This window comes from Notolepis coatsorum (genome assembly GCF_963971535.1).
Source record: "Notolepis coatsorum genome assembly, chromosome: 17".
Taxonomy (NCBI): domain Eukaryota; kingdom Metazoa; phylum Chordata; class Actinopteri; order Aulopiformes; family Paralepididae; genus Notolepis; species Notolepis coatsorum.
Window position 1 is genome coordinate 38,254,450 of NC_140181.1, and position 25,541 is coordinate 38,279,990.

The 25,541-nt window shown below is 46.1% G+C and overlaps 1 protein-coding gene across 1 annotated transcript in view; it reads left to right on the forward strand.

Moving 5' to 3' along the window:
- LOC311243491 (putative beta-lactamase-like 1) overlaps nt 1–20,429 on the forward strand; it is a gene marked incomplete at its 3' end in the record, with an annotated part of 31,361 nt that extends 10,932 nt beyond the window's left edge. Inside the window, exons 3-6 of the mRNA XM_084332727.1 lie at nt 642–799; nt 2,041–2,258; nt 16,127–16,232; nt 19,454–20,429. Of these exons, the coding sequence (XP_084188853.1) occupies nt 642–799; nt 2,041–2,258; nt 16,127–16,232; nt 19,454–20,429 (1,458 nt within the window). The remainder of the gene's footprint in view (nt 1–641; nt 800–2,040; nt 2,259–16,126; nt 16,233–19,453) is intronic.
- Between the last annotated feature and the right edge of the window lie 5,112 nt (nt 20,430–25,541).

Consider the following 25,541-nt stretch of genomic DNA (forward strand, 5'->3'; position numbering starts at 1 on the left):
GGTCAGTCTCTGCTTGGGGAACGAAGGTCTTAGAACAGGTCAGTCTACTACACTTGGGGAGTGGAGGTCTTAGAACAGGTCAGTCTTTACATGTGGAACAAAGGCCTTAGAACAGGTCAGTCTCTGCTTGGGGAACGAAGGTCTTAGAACAGGTCAGTCTCTGCTTGGGGAAGATTCAATGTTTTTCAGTGACTGCTTTTCTATAATATATATCCAATAATATCTGAATATCACTGTGCACACAAACATTGTGCTGTCTGAAAGTATTAATCAATTAAAAAGATAACAAACAATCCCACTCTCAAGAGAGCTAGTAATCAATATTATCCATTAGCTAATTGCTTTTACTTTCCACCACTAGTAATTTATTAAGACAAGGTGTGTAAAACCTTCTTTTAAATCCAAAGGAAAAAGGTACATTTCCACTCACACAATATCACCTCAATATCCCAATATCACCCCAATATCACAATATCGCCTCAATATCACAATACCACCTAAATATCACCTCAATATCACACAATATCACCTTCACATTGATTTATTAAAGTGAGTTGACATTTTTTCTTTTTTTTCCATTTCCATTTCCATCATCCAACAAAATCATTAACAAATGTATATACTTCTCCCTTACTATATAGATAGATGCGCTTCTAAGGTCCAGCATTCATGAAACCAGGCTACCGGCGATTTCGGCTATTGTGGTTTTAAACGACTCCATTCTGTGGAATGGGAATTTCGGCAAAATAAATGGGAGTGACCCCTCATCGCCTCCGCCCAACGAATACACACTGTACAGGTGAGTTCCCTTAGAAACACAACAAGTACACACTGTACAGGTGACTTAGAAACACAACAAGTACACACTGTACAGGTGACTTAGAAACACAACAAGTACACACTGTACAGGTGACTTAGAAACACAACAAGTACACAATGTAGAGGTGACTTAGAAACACAACAAGTGCACAATGTACAGGTGAGTTCACTTAGAAACACAACAAGTACACAATGTACAGGTGACTTATAAACACAACAAGTGCACACTGTAGAGGTGACTTAGAAACACAACAAGTACACAATGTACAGGTGAGTTCACTTAGAAACACAACAAGTACTCACTGTACAGGTGAGTTCACTTAGAAACACAACAAGTACACACTGTACAGGTGAGTTCACTTAGAAACACAACAAGTACACACTGTACAGGTGAGTTCACTTAGAAACACAACAAGTACACAATTTACAGGTGAGTTCACTTAAAAACACAACACAGAGACTTGTAGAGATTACAGTGATCACATTTTCAAGAGAATGGACAAAGAAATGGGACTATTTGGAATATCATAATGTACATGGAATATCATTTGTCATTTGCTTGTTGTGTGTATTTATCTATATGTCTGTCTGTCTGTCTGTCTGTCTGTCTGTCTGTCTGTCTGTCTGTCTGTCTGTCTGTCTGTCTGTCTGTCTGTCTGTCTGTCTGTCTGTCTGTCTGTCTGTCTGTCTGTCTGTCTGTCTGTCTGTCTGTCTGTCTGTCTGTCTGTCTGTCTGTCTGTCTGTCTGTCTATCTACAGTATATTCCACTCAGATTGTACTCATTTTAATGATGTTCATGGAATGGACAATGCAAACTGTAGCTTCCGTATGACTTGATAAGAGGGAGCGTCCAATATAGTAATTACTTCAATCTCTTCTATGTCTGCATTGCCACATGTTGCCCTAAATGTTGATGCCATGGCTTTGGTATGGATGAATATAATCCTAACCTTAAGCCAAACCCCAACTCCCATCTAAAACCTCTTGCAAATGTATATCTAAATAGAGGAATTAGGTGACAGGTTACATTTGCCTCTGAGAATATTGAATGGTAGTATCAGTAGAAGGATAGATAGATGTGATATGCAAGACCTTTGTTTTAATAATGGCAGCCTATATGTCTGTTTTACTAATGGCAGCCTATAGACCTGTTTTACTAATGACGGAAATATTCGCGATGTGGTTTTAAATCTCATGAATGTTAACGATATCCAATGACAGAATCGCCAGCCTCTCCAAGATCTTCCCCGCACTCATGCTGTACAAGCTGTGGGAGGACAACAAGGTGGAGTCCCTGGACGACCCCTTGGAGAAGTATGTGGATAACTTCACCATCAAGAACCCGCTGGGGCAGAGCCAGGAGCCTGCCCTCTCTGCCAGGGCCCCCAGCGCACGGTACCCCTCACTCACCTTGCGCAGGATGGCCAGCCAACTCTCTGGTAAGTACAAAAGTGCTCAAGTACAACTGAGTAAAGGATGGGCCAGTCCACTCATCACTTCCACTGGTGGAAGAAGTACACAGTTCTATTACTTAAGTAAAAGTAGAAATACCGAGATAAAATAGTACTCTGGTAAAAGTAAAAGTCCTCCAAATTCTACTTAAGAAAAAGTAGAGACGTATTTGATATTGAAAAGTATCAAAAGTAAAAGTACACGTTCTACATGATGTTTGTGTATTCCAGTGTTTGGGAGCATTCATACTGTACCTTGAACTATTGACCTCTAAAGGTTAAAGTGGTATGTGGTCCAGTTATGCTGCTCTGATTAAAGGTCATGTTAAAGTGGTATGTGGTCCAGTTATGCTGCTCTGATTATGTTCAACAACTCTGAAGTTGGCAGACTTCAAATTTGAAAGCACATAATAAATTCTTCAATCAATCCATGTTTTCTATGCAAAATATTTTTATTCAAAGTAACTAATAACTGATGGGTTCAGATAAATGTAGTGGAGTAAAAAGTACAATATTTTCTTTGAACTGTAGTGGAGTAAAAGTACAAAGTTTCCTAAAATGAAAATACTCACGTAAAGTATGTACAAGTACCTCAAAATTATACTTAAGTACAATACTTACTTTCCACCTCTGATCACTTCCATTCCATACACTGCAAAACTTGTCTTAACAATGCTAGGTCGCTGAGGAGTATTGCAATCACTCCATGTGTGTGTCCGTCTGTCTTTCTGTGTGTCTGTGTCAGCCAATTTTCTTTTTCTAATCAGTCAATGATATTCTATCAAGTATTCTATTAGAATTTCCACCATTGTTCATTGAAATCAATACTGACCTACACAGACAAGACGCCGATAATCAGCTTTGTGACACGCCCCTGTGTGAACGTCATGCTGTAGCTGTTCAGGGAATCTCTTAGTTACATAGATATATGTATTGTGTATGTATATTATGTGTATGAAAGTATTTAAGGTTCACTATTGGACATTTGACCCCTGTTCTCTTGTTATAGACCAGGAAATCCCCATGTGAAATACATATTATTATGAGTTGATAAATCTAGTGATCTATGTACAGAATTCAATATTTTCTATCAATGTTAGGGTGAGGTGTTTTCTAGAACCCAGGAGCAAAACACAGGCACAGGAGAATAGAGCGGTTTAGAATGTTTAATTGAAGCATGAGGGGGAGAAGAAGGGTCCAAGGGCCATGAGAGGAGCTAGAGTTGGGGAACAAGGAGTGGATGAGTGACAGGCCGATGGTGTGTACTGTAGGTGAGGTCCATGAGGGTGCAGGCTGGTGAGGATCCGTGGTCGAGGTGTAGGCCGGAGAGGTGAGGTCCTGGACATCCGAGAGAACAAGGATTAGTGTTGTGAAGGGCCAGATTAAAGCTGAGAATCTACGTTTATTGTTTTATATACCTTGTATATTATTTATATATATAAGTTATATCCCTTTAAGCCGGCGTTTGAATCCTAGTAATATTCACTTTCCTCATTGGATAACGCCCTTGACGTTCTCGGCGCCAGACAACGCGCCCCTGAAGTCAGGTTCAAAGGCGAGTCTGGGCATGTTGGAACATGCCTGGTGCCGGCGCATTGATTCGAGACGAGAGCTGAGGCTTGGCACTAGAAAGCCACTTAAGTATATATATCGTGGAAGGCGCAGCAGCAGTAGTGTGATTCTAATGTAGTGTGAAGCAGTTTGTCTAAACAGAGTGTTGTGAACCTAACGTGCGAAGTGAATAGTAAAAGTGTCAGAGTTAATGCAGTAACGTCAAGTTCGACTTAGCTTAATGTGAAGTAAAGAGTCGTCATTTAGTGTGAATCGTGTTACAGCAGTTCGTTCGTGTGCGGCATTACCAAGCAGTTCGTTCGTTTAGTAACTAGTGCAACCTTAGCAAGTGTGCGTGGACTTAGTAGTTAGTGCCAGTACACGAGGAGGGCCTAGTCGTGGACCTACTGGACATGTGCATATTGGAACCTACGGCGGCGATTGCAGAACCAGTATTGGTTGGATTATAGTGATTGTGGAACGTACTACCGTGGAGAAGAGCCTCGTTAATACCCACTGTCGTTTGGATTTAACCACCTTGAAGATCTTACCTCGGGCTAGCTTCGAGGACCGAAGCTAGCTGGCTATCGTCATTGCTATCGGGCAATTGAATTACAGCTATTGCTTTGTTGCTGAGCATTTGGATTACAAGGACTGGATCTATACGAGAACCCCTTCTTATTCAAGTGAACAGACTGAGTATCCGAACATTCTTCTTTCCTCCAGAGCTTACATCTCTGGGAGGATACCCCCTGTCTCCAGCGGTACTATCGTTTGCCCCCTATAGTGCCACCCTACGCCAGGCAGCGTTTAGTCTAGTATCCCAGCTTAGGAATTATTCATTCCAACTGACTTTGCTACTGACTGACTTTATTCATATTCTTCGCCATACAAGCGCGACCCTTAATTCCCATTCTGTACAATTGCTGCATAATAATAAATACTCTAAATGATATTTCTTTGTCACCGTGCCGTATTATTCTGAGTGTCTGCCATATTATAACTGTACTTTCTGGCAAGTAATAATAATAATAATTAGCAGTGGTTTAATCTATCACAATCTTTAATACAGTCAGGGTTTTGTAACCCCTCAGTTACAATTGGTCCTTCGAGCCGGAGGGTATCAGTAATCTTAATATCATATTAATAGTGATATGGCCAGCGGCGGACACTCTCCAAACGGCTCTCCCAAACTAGAGCGCCCTAGGCGCCAACGTCAGCCCCCTCCACACTTGGAGGACTACGCTGTCGTTCTACCTCCTAGCTTATCTAAAAAGACGTTAAGCGCGGATAAAACTAATAGCTTAAGCATGTCCAACCTAATCGACTTGTCGGCCCCACCAGTAGAGACCCCAGTGGGTTCAAACGAAACTGACTTAGCTCACGGGGGGGAACAAGCGGGACATGACGTGACTATACCCAAAGACAGCGCCACCGGGATAGACCCCGGAGCGCCAAAGGATAAAGACAGCGCCACCGGGATAGACCCCGGAGCGCCAAAGGATAAAGACAGCGCCACCGAGATGGACCTCGGAGCGCGTAAAGAGAACAGGTCACCACCAAGTCCTGTCAGCGCCAGATCACCCTCATCAGTGTCATCCCCCAGCGAGGCTGACCAGAGACTAGCACAAGCCTTGATCGCCACGCTAACAGCATCCACGGAAAGAGACCGTCTCCAAGCGCAACAACAGAGTGCGCGCGAACAGTCTGCAGTGGAGCGCGAACGTCTCCAAGCGCAACAACAGAGCGAGCGAGAACGTATCCGACTAGAAGAGAGTCGCCTCCAGGCTGACGCAGCGATGACCATCAGACTGGAAGAGAGGCGCCTCCAGGCTGAAGAAAACATTCAGCGAGACCGCGCCAATGCACAGCGCGACACCGCCAATGCACAGCGCGACATGGAGCGGGACCGCCTGCAGGCGCAGATGATGTAACAATTACTCCAGAGGGCGACCCCCCACTCCTCCACCCGAAGCTCCCGGAGATCATCTCTACACGGGTCGAGGGCACCTTCCCCTCCCCGATCAGTCCATACGGGACCCGACCACCGGGAAGACCCCACCTACGTCGCCGAGAAACTAACTAAGAGACTTCAAGGCCTAACGGAGGATGAGGGAGGACATCAAGCCCACCAGCACAAACCTATTTTGGACCAGGAGGCCCAGTACAGCCCCGACCTCAGCCCCGAGCCACTGCGTTACGAACCCCCGACCCAACCCATGGGTGAGTTTAATACACAGTCAGCACCGAGGAGCAGTACCTGGGGGCCCGGCCTCTGGTACCCACCCAGCACTAACCCACGACCACCCGTACGGGGAGACTCGCCCAGGAGGCCTCTCCCCCTACGCGCATCTGTGTCCCAGCCATCCATGGCATCTTACCTTGGAACACCCACGTTCCCAGACTTTACGCGTGAGGACAGAGCACAGTATACGGAACTACGCATGTGTTTAGAGACTATCATGTCCGAGGTACACGACGAGTTTTATAAATATGCCATCCTCCTCAAGCACCTTAAAGTGCCCAGAGCGCATAACATAGCGCTGGCATATTCGAACTCAAGAACCCTCTACTCTGATGCTCTGGTGGCCCTCGACGCACGCTATGGACGCATATGGGATTACGTAATCCAAGAAATACGAGATATCGACCGCCTCCCCCCAGCCAAAGACAATAGAGCACTAGATGACCTCTCTATCAAGGTGCAATCCCTTGTGGGGATGCTGGGGTCACAAAAGGAGAAGGGGAGATATGAACTATATGCAAATTCCAACGTGGAGCGGATACTGGAGAAGCTCCCTCCAGCCCGTCAAGAGCGTTTTCGGCGGCAGAGAGACCACCGTGACCCCCACGGCCCAGAACCATCCCTCCTAGACCTGGCTGATTTCCTTGCCAGGGAGGTCAGCAGTCTATGATTAGACACGTTCGTGTGGGGTGGCTCTAACCCTAAAGATGGACCGAGGAGGTTCAATGACAACCGCCGGTCCGTGACCGTTATGCACCAGGCCGAGTCATAACACCCCCCCCCCCCGCGAAGGGAAAGTGGAAGATTGCCTGCCAGTATTGTGAACATGAACATTGGCTGTCTCAATGTGACACCTTTAAGAAGTTGACTGCTGACGAAGTGAGTCAGTGGATCAAAGCGAACCGCCGCTGCTTCCGCTGCGCGCGCAGCCACATGGCAGCTGAGTGCCGCCTGAAGAAAAGATGCAGCAAGTGCGACGGCGCCCACCTGGATGTCCTACACGACAGAAACAAGCGGAGACCCGTACCACAAAGCAGCTCGAGAGCAGATGTCCTGTATATAGACCCTGCGAAGAGCGGGAGCTCCCGAGTGCTCTTGAAAGTGGTCCGAGTGCTCCTAAGCTACGAGGACAAGGTCCTGGACACTTACGCCGTCCTCGACGATGGGTCTGAAAAGACTCTCCTCCTCGCTTCCGCCGCAGCCCAGTTGGGCCTGCGGGGTACCGAAGAAACAATGACAATCCGTACTATTCGGCGAGATCTAAAGACCATAAAGGGCGAAAACGTCTCATTCACAATAGCAGCGGTCGAGCAGCCCGAGAAGCGGTACAGCATCACTAATGCCTTCACAAGCCATGACATAGGTCTGTCACGTTATAACTACCCCATCCCACAGCTGATGGAGAAATACGTGCACCTACGCCGACTGCCTATACCGCTCATCGACGGCGCCACCCCGACCCTGCTCATAGGCTCCGACCACGCAGACCTCATCGTCCCAACGGACGCGGTCCACATCGGACCCAGAGGCTGCCCAGCCGCGGTCAAGACCCGCCTGGGCTGGACGCTCCAAGGCCCCCTCTCCGGGTTTTCCAACCGGCCAACGTCCACACGCTGCCTCTACACGAGGGTAAGCGACAACGACACCACCCTCTTGCAGCACGTCGAGAGACTATGGACATTAGTTCGCTCCAAGGAAGACAAGTATGCCATAGCTCTCCTCGAGCAGAAGACAAAGAGGGTCGAGGTCGACAGAGTGATGAGATACGCAACTCCACTCTTGAGGCGAGAGGGGATGCCCACCCTCCACGCATCAAAGGAAGCGACACAACGCTATCTGCTGAACACAGAGCGGCGTCTAGCTAAAGACCCCCCTCAAGCAACGATATACCGCCCTGAGATCGACAAACTGATCACAGCTGGACATATAAAGAAAATCGACGACCAAGAGGCAGACCAGACGACTGAATCCTGGTACGTGCCCCACCACAAGGTCCACCACAACGGCAAGAACCGCATTGTATTCAACTGCAGTTATCAGATCGGACTACAGAACCTGAATAACTTGCTCCTACCCGGCCCGACACTCGGCCCCTCCCTCCTCGGCGTACTACTACGTTTCCGCCAGGACAAAGTAGCCATCAGCGGCGACATCAAAGGGATGTTCCTACAAGTGCGACTGATGGAGGAAGACAAGCCCCTGCTGCGGTTCCTGTGGAGAGAGAGGATCGACGATGAACAACCCTGCATCTATCAATGGGAGGTCCTCCCCTTCGGCACCACATGCAGCCCATGCTGCGCCACGTTCGCACTACAAAAGCACGTGACCGAAGACCCTGGAGCCGACGAGGAGGTCAGACAAAGCGTAGAGAGGAGTTTCTACGTGGACAACTGCCTACAGAGCGTATCAACGCCAGAAGAAGCCGAAGCCATCCTGCTTAAGCTCCGAGCCTCCCTGGTCAAAGGCGGCTTCGACCTTAGGCAATGGGCCAGCAGTGACCCTCAAGTACTTCGCAGCCTCTCCCCAGAGACAAAGGCAGCAAGCAGCGAGACCTGGATGGCGACCACCCCAGGTGAAGCACAGGAAATGACATTGGGCCTCGTCTGGCGCTTCAAAACAGACTCGCTCCATTACAAGCACACACCCCTGACCAAGGAGCAGGGAAGGTCGACCCCTCTACCGACCACTCGACGGAGCGTATACAGAACACTCGCAAGCCAATACGACCCGCTGGGGTGTATCCTACCTTACACCACTCGGGCGAAGATGCTGGTGCGAGAACTGTGGGACAAGGAGCAGGGCTGGGACGACCCCATACCCGAGCACCTGGCTTCCACCTGGAGAGAGTGGGAGGGAGAACTCGACTCGCTCCAAAATGTGAACATTCGCCGGAGCTACTTCCCACCCACAGTGCGGCTGGAGACGTGTTCAGTGATGCCTCAGAAGTAGCTTACAGTTCGGTGGCTTACTTGAGAGCCCGAGAGGAGGGAGGAGAAGTACACACAGCCTTCGTCCTGGCTCGCTCAAGAATAGCCCCCCGCAAGCAACAATCTATCCCGCGTCTAGAGCTCTGCGCAGCTCTGGTAGGCGCGCAACTCGCCACGCTGATACAACGTGAACTCACCATAACGGTGCGAAAGACAATCCTGTGGTCAGACTCCATGACTGTGCTCACATGGATCCAGTCCGATTCTTGTCGATACAAAGTCTTCGTCGGAGTCCGAGTCACCGAGATTCAAGACTTGGTAGGATCAGCGTGCTGGAGATACGTTGACACCAAGCAGAACCCAGCAGATGTCATCACACGGGGGATGTCCCTAGACGACCTCACACGTCCTAACATTTACAGTGACGGTCCTGAGTTCCTCAAGCTCCCGGAGGAGGAGTGGCCTACCCCCACACCACGGGAGGCGAGTCAAGAGGAGGCAGAGATCAAGAAGTCTATGTTCTGCGGGCTGACGCACGCCCCGGATCCTACGGACCCAAACTTAGATGACTGCTTAACCCTTGAGAGTGCTCAGAAAAGGACATTCTTGTGGCACCACCCTGAGGTCCCCCCCACCACAGACCTTGACGCATCGAACTACGAAGAGGCCGCACTCCTTCTGCTAAGGAGAGCCCAAAGAGACTCATTTCCAGACGAACTAGACTGCCTGGAAGGGAAAAGGCCAGTTCCCTCAGACAGCCGACTTCTCACTTTGGCCCCAGAGCTCGACGCCCAGCACCTCATCAGGGTGGGTGGTCGTTTGAGACGGGCCCCGGACGTGACTGACGATGTCAAGCATCCTATCGTCCTTAACAGCCGACACAAGATAACCGAGCTGATCATACAGAAGTACGACGAGGGGGTGCACCACGCGGGGGCAGAGAGAGTCTTCGCTGAGATCCGACGACGCTTCTGGATACTCCAAGGGAGAGAAGCAGTACGTCGCTTCCAACGGACTTGCCTAACCTGTCGCAAGTGGCGAGCACAGCCCAGTATACCGATGATGGCCGACCTGCCTCCCTGCCGCCTCCGACTCGGCGAGAGGGCCTTCCACTTCACGGGCGTGGACTGCTTCGGCCCATTCAACGTCAAGAAAGGAAGAGGGACAGAGAAGAGGTGGGGCATTGTGTACAAATGTATGACCACCCGAGCTGTTCATATAGTAATCCTCCAGACCATGAGTACGGACTCATTCCTCATGTCCTTCCGGAGATTTCAAGCCCGAAGAGGAACCCCGTCTGTGTTGTTGTCCGACCAAGGGACAAACTTCAAAGGCGGAGACAGAGAATTGAGAGAGAGCTTCCTGGGTATGGGTGAAGGACTTAAGACACGCCTCGCTCCCGCTCAGATCAAATTCCAGTTCAACCCCCCGAACGCCCCTCATTTCGGGGGAGCCTGGGAAAGAGAAGTCCGTTCTATAAAGACTGCTATGTACACCGTGCTTGGGGCCCAGACCGTGGTGGAAGAAGTCTTTACGACAGTCCTCACGGAGATCGAGGGCGTCTTGAACTCTAAGCCCCTCGGTTACGTCTCAAGTGATGTAGCAGACTTCGACCCAGTCACCCCAAACTATCTCTTGATGGGGCGGCTGGACCCTGCCCTTCCACAGGCGGTGTACAGACATGATGAGATGAACGGCCGAAGAATGTGGAGATACAGCCAAGTATTGGCTGACCAGTTTTGGACCCGTTTCCTCCTCCACTATCTACCATCCCTCCAAGCCCGTCAGAAGTGGGTAAAGGACAGGGACAGCCTGAAGGTGGACACAGTCGTTATGATCATAGACCAGTCACTACCCCGAGCTACGTGGCCGGCGGGCCGCGTGAGCAGAGTGATTACTGGTGCCGATGGGAAGGTCAGAGCGGCAGAAGTCATAGTCCAAGGGCGGACTTACACCCGACCTGTGGCGAAGCTGATAGAGTTGCCGGAGCTCCCTGACTCCCCTGATGACGACCATGACCCACTGACTTTGTAGATTGACCTACTCCTCACAACAAGCACCAATGGAGCAATTAATCTGTCTCCCTTAACTAATTAGGTGCGGACTAATTAGGAGGCGGCTGTTGTGAAGGGCCAGATTAAAGCTGAGAATCTACGTTTATTGTTTTATATACCTTGTATATTATTTATATATATAAGTTATATCCCTTTAAGCCGGCGTTTGAATCCTAGTAATATTCACTTTCCTCATTGGATAACGCCCTTGACGTTCTTGGCGCCAGACAACGCGCCCCTGAAGTCAGGTTCAAAGGCGAGTCTGGGCATGTTGGAACATGCCTGGTGCCGGCGCATTGATTCGAGACGAGAGCTGAGGCTTGGCACTAGAAAGCCACTTAAGTATATATATCGTGGAAGGCGCAGCAGCAGTAGTGTGATTCTAATGTAGTGTGAAGCAGTTTGTCTAAACAGAGTGTTGTGAACCTAACGTGCGAAGTGAATAGTAAAAGTGTCAGAGTTAATGCAGTAACGTCAAGTTCGACTTAGCTTAATGTGAAGTAAAGAGTCGTCATTTAGTGTGAATCGTGTTACAGCAGTTCGTTCGTGTGCGGCATTACCAAGCAGTTCGTTCGTTTAGTAACTAGTGCAACCTTAGCAAGTGTGCGTGGACTTAGTAGTTAGTGCCAGTACACGAGGAGGGCCTAGTCGTGGACCTACTGGACATGTGCATATTGGAACCTACGGCGGCGATTGCAGAACCAGTATTGGTTGGATTATAGTGATTGTGGAACGTACTACCATGGAGAAGAGCCTCGTTAATACCCACTGTCGTTTGGATTTAACCACCTTGAAGATCTTACCTCGGGCTAGCTTCGAGGACCGAAGCTAGCTGGCTATCGTCATTGCTATCGGGCAATTGGATTACAGCTATTGCTTTGTTGCTGAGCATTTGGATTACAAGGACTGGATCTATACGAGAACCCCTTCTTATTCAAGTGAACAGACTGAGTATCCGAACATTCTTCTTTCCTCCAGAGCTTACATCTCTGGGAGGATACCCCCTGTCTCCAGCGGTACTATCGTTTGCCCCCTATAGTGCCACCCTACGCCAGGCGGCGTTTAGTCTAGTATCCCAGCTTAGGAATTATTCATTCCAACTGACTTTGCTACTGACTGACTTTATTCATATTCTTCGCCATACAAGCGCGACCCTTAATTCCCATTCTGTACAATTGCTGCATAATAATAAATACTCTAAATGATATTTCTTTGTCACCGTGCCGTATTATTCTGAGTGTCTGCCATATTATAACTGTACTTTCTGGCAAGTAATAATAATAATAATTAGCAGTGGTTTAATCTATCACAATCTTTAATACAGTCAGGGTTTTGTAACCCCTCAGTTACAATTAGTATTGAGCAAAGTCACTGAGCACACAGAAACATAACATAACACTCGGGGCAGGAGTGCCGGCCTCTTATCCAGGTTTGGTGATTGTGTGATAGCCGGCAGGTGTGTAGTCTGGCATAGGTGAGTAGGTTGATGGTGAGACAGGAACAGGAAGGGAACCATGTATGGGCATGGGGACCTGCTGACAGACAGGGGAGAGAAAAGCCCTGGCTGTGGCTGTAACAATCAAATCTCTTTGCTGCTCACATGTAGGTGTAGAATCTCTCTGAGTAACCTTCTACTAGTTATTGTGTATTGACTCCGAGTCCTATTGTGTATTGATTCTCACATGTTACAGAAGCTTCTTTCAAAGATTTTCTCAAATTCAGTTGAATTGGAACAAAGGAAAATATGTAATCAACCTTGCTGGGTTAGTTAGCAATGGAATCTAGTTCTACGTTCTAAAGCGGTACAGCCTACTCATTGAGTAACTAAACACATGGTAATTTTGCTGCCCTAGCGATTGATATTTTCACCCTGCTGCACACTATCTGTGTTGTCAGAATGTCTTTTGTTTTCTTAGATCAGAGGGCCAGAACGTGCAGCATGGTGAAAATATCAACCACAGCAAAACCACCATGTCTTTAGTGACTCTTTAAGGACACATCCTTACCGCCAAACCACACGGTCTCATCAGAAAATATAAATAAAGTACTAATCAACCACAAGGAAACATTTACACAATGTACATTATGTTATAGCCATAAGTCATATATTTACGTTTTGTATCAGCAAAAGTCCAAAACAAACACTGCAACCACCAACAATCATTGCAGTCGTGGGCGAGTGCTCTCACCACTATCTAACTGTGATTAATTAGAGTTGAGATTAGTTTTAACATTCACTTAACGGTTATGGTTAAAACATAAAGTTAAGGTTAAGGTTAGGGTTAGATCATTTGTAATAAGTACACATGTTACATTTTCAATACAATACATACATATATTACTTATGGCTATAACATAACATAATTATGTACCTTTTTTCCTGTGGTCGATTAGTACTTTATTTACACATTTTAGGCGAGACGGGACAACGCTGTACTTTACCTAACCTCAGCTTTACACAAATAGAGAGCGTCTATATTGAGTAGAGAGGCTGGTCTGTAAATATAGAGCTAATCCCTGTGAGCTTCTCAGTCTGGACAAGACCAGCAACACTCCAGATTAAAAGCAAAAAGGGAGGAAGTAACCCGGGTTGCCCCTTATCGGGAGAACCCCAGTGAGGGGGGGCAGCCGGCTTAGAGGAGCAGAGGTGTCTCCCGCGGAGAGAGTGTCCCGCGTCACAGGTTGATGTGGGATGACAGGAGGAAACCGATGACGAAAGGGAACCACTTAGAAGATTAACTGTTGTGAATAGTTGGCACGATTCAAACGTTGATTCACAGTGATGTGAAGGAGGGCGTCCCGAGGTTTGGCCTACTTCTGGCCTCAGCTTGTGTAACATTTAGTATTTTTAGTACATACAGAATGTAGGAGCAGAGGTAGTATGACACCTACCTAATAATACTGTACTCTAATTAAATAATTCAGGAATATGAAACCCTTGAATTGAATGTCAATACAGCATGTATTTTCCTAACCCTAAAAACTGATTAGATTAGGTTAAAATGTATTGTTATCGTACAGTACAACGTAAATAATCAGTGCAAATCTAACAGTAAAGTGCATTAACAATATACAGTGTAACAAGTGACTAAATGGAATATATATATAATGAAGCTACTGAGTAATATATGCTAATCTGATGTATACAATATTATTATGGACAGTGATACAAGTATAAATACACTATGGTAGTAAGCCATATTGGCCAGTGGTATAACTAGTAAGAGGGATATATACAGAATTTACAGATATAGATAAAGTATCAGGTATGTATACATGTAAACAGGCATGTAGACTGACAGAGAGTAAGAATGGACCTCAATTACATACCTGTACAAAAAGGACAATGAAAACAGAGTCGGGTGTATTTCCATTTGACAATTATTAAAACAGCCTAGTTAGTATATTCTGAAAGGGATAATCGATAACTGTAAATATCCATTTAAATTGACTTCATTATTCTGCCACTACGTCTGTTATGGTTATGATAAATAATGGTAATTGTATCCTCCCTCGTCAAGTCACAATCTTCCAATAATTCCAATCTAGCAGTGAAGAGATATAAAAAAAGATTGCTCACCAATACAGGCTTTAGAAATAAACAAATACCAATGTTTGTTGCACCTTTCTGCAAGAGAAGGCCAACCCACCCTATCATACAGGAGAGAAAGACCAGAAATATGAAATATGTAATTAAATACATTGCAACTGGACAGAGTGAGGAGGGAATGTGTTTATTCAGATTCAGATTTCTTTATTGTCACTTATTTCAGTACTTTACAGCAAGAAGAGTGAAAATCTATTTATTGTGGTCCCTCGACTATAGCAGCTTCCAATAATAAAAATACAATAATTTTAGCATAGAATAAAATAAGATGACTAAAATAAAGATAACTATATACAGTTCTAAAAAGTGTGCATTGCAGATCAGGATGTAGATATTATACTATGAAATTGAATAACAAAATGGCTATGTACAGTTCCAAAAAAGTATGTTGTGTGATGTGTAATGAGCAATGTGCACATTTTAGCAGTGTGTAGAATGCAATGTGCAATACAGTTTTTTTTATTGTCAGCAACAGTGTTTCTCAAGTGTAGTCCAGGGGGGGGGGGGATTAGGGGGGCATCAATGGGCTCTGTTGACGAGTCTGATGGCTTGGGGGAAAAAACTGTTCTTCAGACGGTTGGTTCTGGCTGTGTGGCTGCGGTAGTGCTTTCCAGACCGAATCAGCTGGAACATTCCATGGTGATTAAGGTCCTTGATCATTTTATGGGCTTTTTTAATGCACCGGCTCTCATATATTTCCTGGATGGAGGGAAACTCACATCCACAGAACTTTTGAGCTGTCCTCACGACTCTGCTCAGTGCTCTGAGGTTGAGGTCGGTGCAGTTCCCCCTCCAGGCAGTGATGCACCCCGTCAGGACGCTCTCTGTTGTCCCCCTCTCTGTATAATGCCTTCAGGATCTTGGGTGTCTTGCCAAACTTCTTCAGCCTCCTGAGGTGGTAGAGGCGTTGTTGGGCCTTCTTTACCACATGAGTTGTGTGGACGTCCCAGGTGAGTTTGTCGGTGATGTGGACACCGAGAAACTTAAAGCTGCTGACTCTCTCCACTGCAGCCCCGTCGATGGTGATGGGGTCCAGCTTCTCCCCCCCTCTCCTGTAGTCTATGACCAGCTCTTTATTTTTTTCCACATTGAGGGACAGGTTGTTCTCCTTGCACCACTTTGCCAGGTTGTCAACCTCTCTCCTGTAGGCCGTTTCGTCACTCTTGGTGATTCGGCCTATCACTGTGGTGTCATCGGCAAATGTAATTACCGTGTCGGAGCTGTGCGTGGCTACGCAGTCATAGGTGTACAGTGAGTAGAGGAGAGGGCTCAGGACGCAGCCCTGGGGGGCTCCAGTGTTGAGAGTCAGGGGGGTGGAGGTGTGAGGGCCCATCCTCACCACCTGGCGTCGATCCGACAGGAAGTTATGCTGTATCCTGTGATTTATTACAGAGAAAACAAACCTTGGTGTGATAGATTCCTCTTTTCTTTGATAACATGTTAAAAATGTTTTATTTTAATTTTATTTTCAGGACTGCCCAGAAGACTAAGGGCAACCAACCTCCTTTGGAGTGGAGACACACAGGCTGCCATGGAGCTGTTGCAGGACGACGTCCTCGTGGCAGAGCCAGGCACCAGGTAGGACTTGCTGTTAGTCCTCGTGGCAGAGCCAGGCACCAGGTAGGACTTGCTGTTAGTCCTTGTGGCAGAGCCAGGCACCAGGTAGGACTCGCTGTTAGTCCTCGTGGCAGAGCCAGGCACCAGGTAGGACTCGCTGTTAGTCCTGGTGGCAGAGCCAGGCACCAGGTAGGACTCGCTGTTAGTCCTGGTGGCAGAGCCAGGCACCAGGTAGGACTCGCTGTTAGTCCTTGTGGCAGAGCCAGGCACCAGGTAGGACTCGCTGTTAGTCCTGGTGGCAGAGCCAGGCACCAGGTAGGACTCGCTGTTAGTCCTGGTGGCAGAGCCAGGCACCAGGTAGGACTTGCTGTTAGTCCTGGTGGCAGAGCCAGGCACCAGGTAGGACTTGCTGTTAGTCCTCGTGGCAGAGCCAGGCACCAGGTAGGACTTGCTGTTAGTCCTCGTGGCAGAGCCAGGCACCAGGTAGGACTCACTGTTAGTCCTCGTGGCAGAGCCAGGCACCAGGTAGGACTCACTGTTAGGCCTCGTGGCAGAGCCAGGCACCAGGTAGGACTCGCTGTTAGTCCTCGTGGCAGAGCCAGGCACCAGGTAGGACTCACTGTTAGGCCTCGTGGCAGAGCCAGGCACCAGGTAGGACTCGCTGTTAGTCCTCGTGGCAGAGCCAGGCACCAGGTAGGACTCACTGTTAGGCCTCGTGGCAGAGCCAGGCACCAGGTAGGACTCACTGTTAGTCCTCATGGCAGAGCCAGGCACCAGGTAGGACTTGCTGTTAGACCTTGTGGCAGAGCCAGGCACCAGGTAGGACTTGCTGTTAGTCCTTGTGGCAGAGCCAGGCACCAGGTAGGACTCACTGTTAGTCCTCATGGCAGAGCCAGGCACCAGGTAGGACTCACTGTTAGGCCTCGTGGCAGAGCCAGGCACCAGGTAGGACTCACTGTTAGTCCTCGTGGCAGAGCCAGGCACCAGGTAGGACTCACTGTTAGTCCTCGTGGCAGAGCCAGGCACCAGGTAGGACTCGCGGTTAGGCCTCGTGGCAGAGCCAGGCACCAGGTAGGACTTGCTGTTAGGCCTCGTGGCAGAGCCAGGCACCAGGTAGGACTCACTGTTAGTCCTCGTGGCAGAGCCAGGCACCAGGTAGGACTCACTGTTAGTCCTCGTGGCAGAGTCAGGCACCAGGTAGGACTTGCTGTTAGTCCTCGTGGCAGAGCCAGGCACCAGGTAGGACTCACTGTTAGGCCTCGTGGCAGAGCCAGGCACCAGGTAGGACTCACTGTTAGGCCTCGTGGCAGAGCCAGGCACCAGGTAGGACTTGCTGTTAGTCCTCGTGGCAGAGCCAGGCACCAGGTAGGACTCACTGTTAGGCCTCGTGGCAGAGCCAGGCACCAGGTAGGACTCACTGTTAGTCCTTGTGGCAGAGCCAGGCACCAGGTAGGACTTGCAGTTAGTCCTCGTGGCAGAGCCAGGCACCAGGTAGGACTCGCTGTTACCCTTCTGCTCCAGGCTGCTTTCAGGTTGTCTCACAAAGATGCAACTCTGAGCAAGAGACACGTCTGTTAAAAAGTCTGAAAGACACAAGTGATATGTTATATCACTCTATGGTTTACCCATATATCAATTACTGTAATTTAGTACCGGACCAAACTTGGTAGTACCGGACCAAACCTGAGCCCATACCGTCTGCAGAAAGAAGCTCTAAGAATAATCAGCTGTGTACATCGAAGTCATTCTTCTCAGCCTCTATTTATTAAGTTCCAGTGTTTATCAAGTGAATCATCTCCAGATTGGTTTAAGTTCTTTGAAAAGAGCCCTTGCCCCTTTCTTTCATGACATGTTTCAACTTTGCCCACAATTACCAATTTCATAATTACTCCACACGTAGCTCCTGTTTTCTTAGACCACCCCATTCCCGCACTTCCCAATCTCAATCTCTATGGTGAAGCCTATTGTAACCATGTTTTCTGTGTGCAAATGTTTTATTTTACCATTTTGTAATGTTACTTTTATCTGTAATGTCTATGTGTGTATGTTGAGACTTTGTGTTGCTGCTATTTCTTGGCCAGGTCTCCCTTGTAAAAGAGATCCTGGATCTCAATTGGGACAAACCTGGTTAAATAAAGGCTAAATAAAAAAAAAACTAGGATTTTTCTTTTCTGAAGTTTAAAAGAGCACTGAAATCACATCTCCTAGGTCACCAATATTTTCCATATGGGCTCCCTATACAAACTGTGGTCTGATGGCTTTCTTTTCATAGAGCTTGTTTTATTTTTGTTGTATTTTGTAAAATCTCATTATTTGTAGTTTCTTTACTTTTATTTTCACTAAACATGAAGCCGTATGGCATAAGTGCCTACTTCAGTATCTATCTGTAGACCGGCTGCTTGTATGTATTATGAATGAATGTTCCTTGTGTGTGTGTGCGGGGGGATTGGGGGGATTTTATATTGATGGAATTTCCTATTGATAATCTGACTATAATTTTGCTTCTTGGAGAATGTCACATATAAGCCCCTAGACTAGAGGCTTTTTAGGCAATTCTCCTTCACATTTCTTTGTGGATTATATTGTATTATATGTAATTGTTTTTATATGTGTAAATAAACAAAAGAAAGAAAGTCAATGAATAAATAAAGTCCCTCTTCAGAGGCCTGTGCGAGAGAAGCATTGTTCAAACTGTGATTTAAAGGAACACGCCAACATTATGGGAAATGCGCTTACCGTCTTCTCCTTACCGTCTTGTCCTTTTTGACCAACTTAACCATTCTGTGTTGTCAGTCATTTACCAGTGGCTCAGGAGGTAGAGCAGTCGTCTGGTAATCCAGAGGTTCCCGGTTCTATTCCCGCTCCTCCCAGGCAGTGTGTCGAAGTGTCCTGGATCAAGACACTTAACCCATAATTGCTTCCGATTGGCACCTTGCATGGTTGCCTCTGTCATGGGTGTGTGAATGTGTGAGTGAATGGGTAAAATGTGAGGAAAAAATTTAGATTTATCATAAATCTTGACATCATTGTATCCTATAAATAAAGATTGAATCGAATTCTCGTTAATTCCCATGGAAAGTTTCCACCTTTGTTTTGCAACCCTACATATCATACACATTATCTAGCTGTCATGTCATACGCATGTCTCTGACTCTGTATGTTGAAACACCAGCATGATATCACTCTAGTGTTTTTTGCTTCTTAACTTATGACATTGTGCCATTTCATCTGCTTACTCTCAGATGTCACTACAGCAACGTGGCCTTCTCCTTACTGGCCAACATCCTGGCGCAGAGGGTGGGCTCTGACTATGAGAGCTGGGTGAGGGAGAACATCCTGGAGCGAGTGGGGATGGAGGACACAGGTTTCGACATCACACCGGCCCTCCGGAGCCGAATGGCCGTGGGCGTGTACAACAGCGGTCAGGTCGCTCCCCTCTACGACTTGGGCTGGTACCGGCCCGCGGGCCAGATGTACTCTACGGCGGCCGACATGGCCAAGCTGGCCATGGGCCTCCTGGGAGCGTCCGGCCGGCCTGTGCTCCGCCATGACACCTTGAAGACCATGCTGACCCCCTTGTTCCGTTGCCACAAAGGCTACTTTGCCAACGCCACCGGTACACCCTGGGAGATCAACGAGCAGCTGGGCTACGACGTGGTGAGGAAGGATGGGGACCTGGACGGCTACGCCGCCACCCTTTCCCTGGTGCCGCGGCTCAAGCTGGGGCTGGTGGTGCTGATGGCCGGCATGCGGCCGGCGGACGCGGACCTGGTGAGCCGGGCCTACAGCTACCTCATCCCCGCCGTGGAGACGGCTTACAGGGAAGCACAGCGCATGCTCCGGCCGCCCCCCGCCCCGGCTCCGTACGTGGGCTTCTACACCTACAGGAACATGACCTTTTACGAGATAAAGGTTGACTTGGATGGGGTGCTGGTGATGCAGCAGTTCGGGCCGCAGGTGGACACCTCGGTGCCGTCCAAATACCGCACCATCCGGCTGGACTACCTCCAGGACAGGGTGTTCCGGGTGGTGTTTGAGAGCGAGTACCCCTGCAAGCTGAAGGTGAACAGTGCTTCGATATCTCTGGAGGCGCAGGACAGACAGCTCTTCAACTTCTACCCCTTCAGCAAGAAGGGCGTGTCGCCAGGGTTCGACTCCCCGGGCCTCAACACGTACAGGGTGATCAGGATCGCTCGCAGGCCGGTTTTTATGTCCTAAAAGTCATGACGATTTCTTCCACGGGAGACATTTTATGACTGACACAGTGAGAGACATTTTTCTTTTGCTATTTGGATTGCTTTTGTTTAATTGTCTCCATCAGGTGGCAGCCTGGGGGGGGGGGGTGTGTATGTCTATCTATCCGGAGATAATCTCACCAACTACAGGCACACAGGCTGACAGCTCACAGCAGGCCAGCCAAATCTGTCAATGGCAAGTATTTGAATACATTTCCATCACTGTCACTACAGTGTCCATTCAAATAGATATTTAGAATAAGGTTACACCTTTTGAACACAAGAGGGCGATACTACATTGGTTCACTGCTCAGAGCCTCAGGGAATCAGCTGTTTAGAACATGAGCCAGAGAGCCCATGCTTTCTACAACCATTCCTACGCATCCTAACATATTTCCTATGCTTCCTAACATGCTTCCTATCAGCCTTCATATGCCTTCTAAAATATTTTCCATCTAGCGTATGCTAATGCTAATGCTAATAACTATAATTGGAGAGTGGTCATTGTGTTTGTCGGTCAGTGTGTTTGTTAGCGTTAGCATGCTTACGCTAATGCTAATAACTATAATGTTTTTTGTGTCTTTTTCTGTGTGTCCAGCGTCCCGCCTGGTGGAGATTTGTGCTCTACTGAGTGCACCTTTCTAGTTGTTTAGGTTGTTTTTTCTTACGAATGCCTATGTTCGGCTATGGATGATGTCATGAGTAGAAAGTGAATGTACAGTATGAATGTATCTTTTTGTATCAGAGGAGCTTCCTCTCCATACTCTGAGCCAATAATGCAAGTGAATCTTAATGCCTGTTGACCGTTGTATCATTTCACTTTGTCAGTGCTCATGGATCTTGAAAAGATATTTTTCAGCTGAATGTAAAACAACACAAAACAGCATTTTAGTGTCATCACAAAGCAGTGTTGGACCGGTGGATGCTGTGGTCGAGTCGAGTCTGACAGTTCAAATCCAGTTTGTTATTTTCATATTATTATACATATTATTTTCGCAATATTATACAGGATACTCTAGTATTCTAGCTTTGAGTTGGTGTAAACACAGAGATAAACCCATCATGTCACAATGATGTAAAGACTGAATATGAACACTTTCTGTGCATTCTGTGTATGTTCCATTTCCATAGTAATATTGACATACTTGACATTTGTAAAACACCCAAGACCTTAATGTTATGTTATATACTTTTATCTTGAATATTAACATGCATGTATATAAACAACCATTGTCTACTATTTAGCATACATTTTGTGTACATTATCTTGAAACAATTAAAAGTTTAATACCAGAGAAATGTATAAATTCCTGAACACGCCATACTTGACTACAGAGGTTGACGCTGCATCTTGTATAGAGATTAATATATTGATAATTTTGTGTAGCCTATTACCACTTGTATGAAATAATAGGTAATGTTTAAAATGACAAAATGAATGGTAGCGCAACTGTGTTGAGATACACAGGATCTAAACAGTTTGCGTAATTGACCAGGTGAGCAAAGTAATAAGTTCAGTGTTATTGTTCTGGTGGGGAGGGGGGATGAATGGGTCTCATTCACCAAGGACTTACGGCAAAAAGGGCTTTCTATTAGGGCCATTTGAGACCTTTTCGGGCCGATTTTGGGATTCACCAACCGTCCCAATAAAACATATATAATGAATATTATATTATAATATATTGTCTATATTCATGTCTTGCCCGAAAAGGTCTCAAATGGCCCTAAGAGAAAGCCCTTTTTGTCGTAAGTCCGTTTAGTTCATTTGCATACAGACACGCCTCCGGCAGCTCCTTATGAAGCCAGCCAACAGAGCCGTGTGCAAATGAAATCGCAAAAAGTATGACATCAAGAGTTAGACACACCTGTCCAGCTCATTATAATGCAACTGACTATGATGGGCCGTGTGGAAATGGTGGCCGATATGGTTAGCGGAAGCGCTTTGCGACAGATCAAAGTGAGATTCGATTAATGTATTGTCATCACACAGCTCGTGGCCACCTGCTGCACACACACACACACACGCAGTACTGTATAGTCTACGTGCGTAATGAATGAACGCAGTAGGCTTATATTATTCGAATGACTTGTTTTATTAGATCACAGATACTGCACTGCCCTAGTACAGTCCAGTCCGCTCATGGTACGCCCGACTCTGGCGGCCTTAATGTGTACTGTACTTACTGTACGTATAGGGCAGAGCATGTATCTACTAAATCCTGAAACAAGTCATTAGAATAATATAAGCCTACTGTTCATTCATTAGACACGTAGGCTATACAGTGTGCGTGTGTACATGTGTGTGTGGCGCAACAAGATTTATGGAATAGATATATCCATGCGATTAGCTTTAGTTCTTATTTATTTATCCACTGTCATTTGCAGTGTTGGTGTAGTAGGCTACATAGTGTATTTCAATATCTGTTTAATTGATTAATGATATATTTGAAAGAATGCAGGTTATAGCTATATAAAACGACGAAATGTTTGTCCCATTGTACCAATCAATGGGATATATTGCATGTTGGCTATAACCTGCATTCTTTCAAATGTATAATTAATCAATAAAACAGATATTTAACAAATAAGAAATACAAATGCCACAGAAGGCATTAAATAATTATTATTTTCAATCATTTCACAATAATTGTATAATTGTGTTTTAATATCTGAGTAATTAAGTAATTACACATTTGTCCAAAATATCTGGTTCAGATAATGGTTAATCCAGCTGCCCTGTGATCAGATGAATCCATATTATTTATTTTCGGACATCAAATGTGTCATTGAGGCATATAAAACATAATATAAAACGTCGTTTTTTATCATACAAATATTGTCATATTTATTTAAATTGTGATTAATTAATTCCAAGGAGGCCTGTAGAGTTGACATGAAGGAATCCCTATGATTCCTCCCAAATAAAGCTCTTAAGAACACGGAGCACACCAGTCTGTCAAGTTAAGACTGCTCTTCAGCGCTCCTAAATCCTGCTCTTAGTTAGGGCCGAATCAAAGACAAGGGATGGTTGGTGAATCCTAAAATCGTCCAGAAAATATTTTAAGTGGCCCTAAGAGCAAATTTTGTCTGATCTTTTGTCTTATGTCCTTTCATTCCCGAACGAAGTTACGACAAAAAATTTAGTCTTAGCCAGATTTCGGCCCATTTAAGACATATTAGGGCTGGGAGTGGGAGTCCCCAAATGTTCCTGAGATCAGATTTGACCGTGGCTGAGAGCAGATTTAAGAGTGCTGAGGAGCACTCTTAAATCTGCTCTCAGCCACGATCAAATCTCATGATTGATTGACTAATTTAAAATGTCATTATAACTTGACAGAGTGATTCCTTCACGTCAACGCTACAGGCCTCCTTGGAATTAATTACTTAATCATAATTAAAATAAATATGACAATATTTGTACGATAAGAAATTACGCATTTGATGTCGGAAAAAATTAATAATATGGATTCATCTGATCACAGGGCAGCTGCTTAACCATATCTGAACCAGCTATTTTGGACAAATGTATAATTACTTGAATTACTCAGATATTCAAACACAATTATGCAATTATTGTGAAATGATTGAAAATAATAATTATTTAATGCCTTCTGTGGAATTTGTATTTCTTATTTGTTACACATCTGTTTTAATGATTAATTATATACATTTGAAAGAATGCAGGTCAACATGCAATGTATCCCATTGATTGGTATACAATGGGACAGACCTTTGTTTGATTGATTGATTGATTGATTGATTTATTGAAAACTTTATTAACAGATTGCAGAATGGGTACAGTACAGTACAGCTCAATTACATAAGGGGATGCAGACCAGAGAAAGAATTTCGTCTTGTTTACATCAGGGTCCCCCATTTTCAATTCATCATAACATATATGACACACACGACACAGATAGACAGTACTGCTACATCTATACATTTATGACATACCAGATTTGCAAATACAGTACTGTTTGTGATACAAAAAGAGTCCAGAAAAGAGAGTACATTTGACGTAGAAACTGTTGGAGGAGGTTGGGGGTGGGTGGGGGATAGACTTACACTGTACAAGCAAAACTGTACATTGGAATATTGACAAAACCATACTTGGTCATTTACTGTACATTGGAGGGGGTTGATATAGCTATAAACCTGCATTCCTTCGAATATATCATTAATCAATTAAACGTATATTGAAATACACTATATAGCCTATACACCAACACTGAAATGACAGTGGATAAATAAATAAGAACTAAAGCTAATCGGTGCACTGGAAATAGACTGCATTAATATTCCATAACAAGTCTTGTGTGCGCCTACGAATGAACAGTAGCCTATAGGCTTAATTATGGAATAATAAGCCATACTGCGTTCATTCATTACGCCCGCCGTAGGCTATATATATTATATTTCATTCATTCATATACAGTACTGCACGCGCGCGCATGTGTGTGTGTGTGTGTACCGCGAGCTGTATATGATGCCAATACATTAATCTAATCTAGTTTTGATGGCACGCAAGCGTGATTACGAAACCTAGCCGCATTTCTCAGAGACGCTCTCTGATTGGCACTGACTGACGCTAGGTTTCGTAATTACGCGGCTCACAAGACTCGCAAAGCACTTCCGCCAACTAATTTGCACACAGCTGCGTCACTAGTTGCCTTATAAGGAGCTCTGGAGGCTGTGTTTTGTATGCAAATGACCTGAACGGGAACGCGCTTTCGAGTTTAAGACAGAATGCCATTCTCCAAGCAGATATCAGATCATATAATTTGTGCTACCTTTTCAGCCACTTAAGACATATTACCAGCACGTTCAGGACTCAGAGTGAACTTGTCACTGATTATGTCTCAGTGGTTCCAAGATAAGTCTTCCAGAATATATCTTTGAAAAATGTTCGGGAATGAGACCCAATGTCCTTATTCAGGAGCCAGATGATCTGGTGGTAGAAGCTCCTCCTGAACCTCTCATGCTGAACCTCTCATCCTGAGCCTCTCTCCTCCTGAACCTCTCCTCCTGAGCCTCTCTCCTCCTGAGCCTCTCTCCTCCTGAACTTCTCTCCTCCTGAACCTCTCTCTCCTGAACC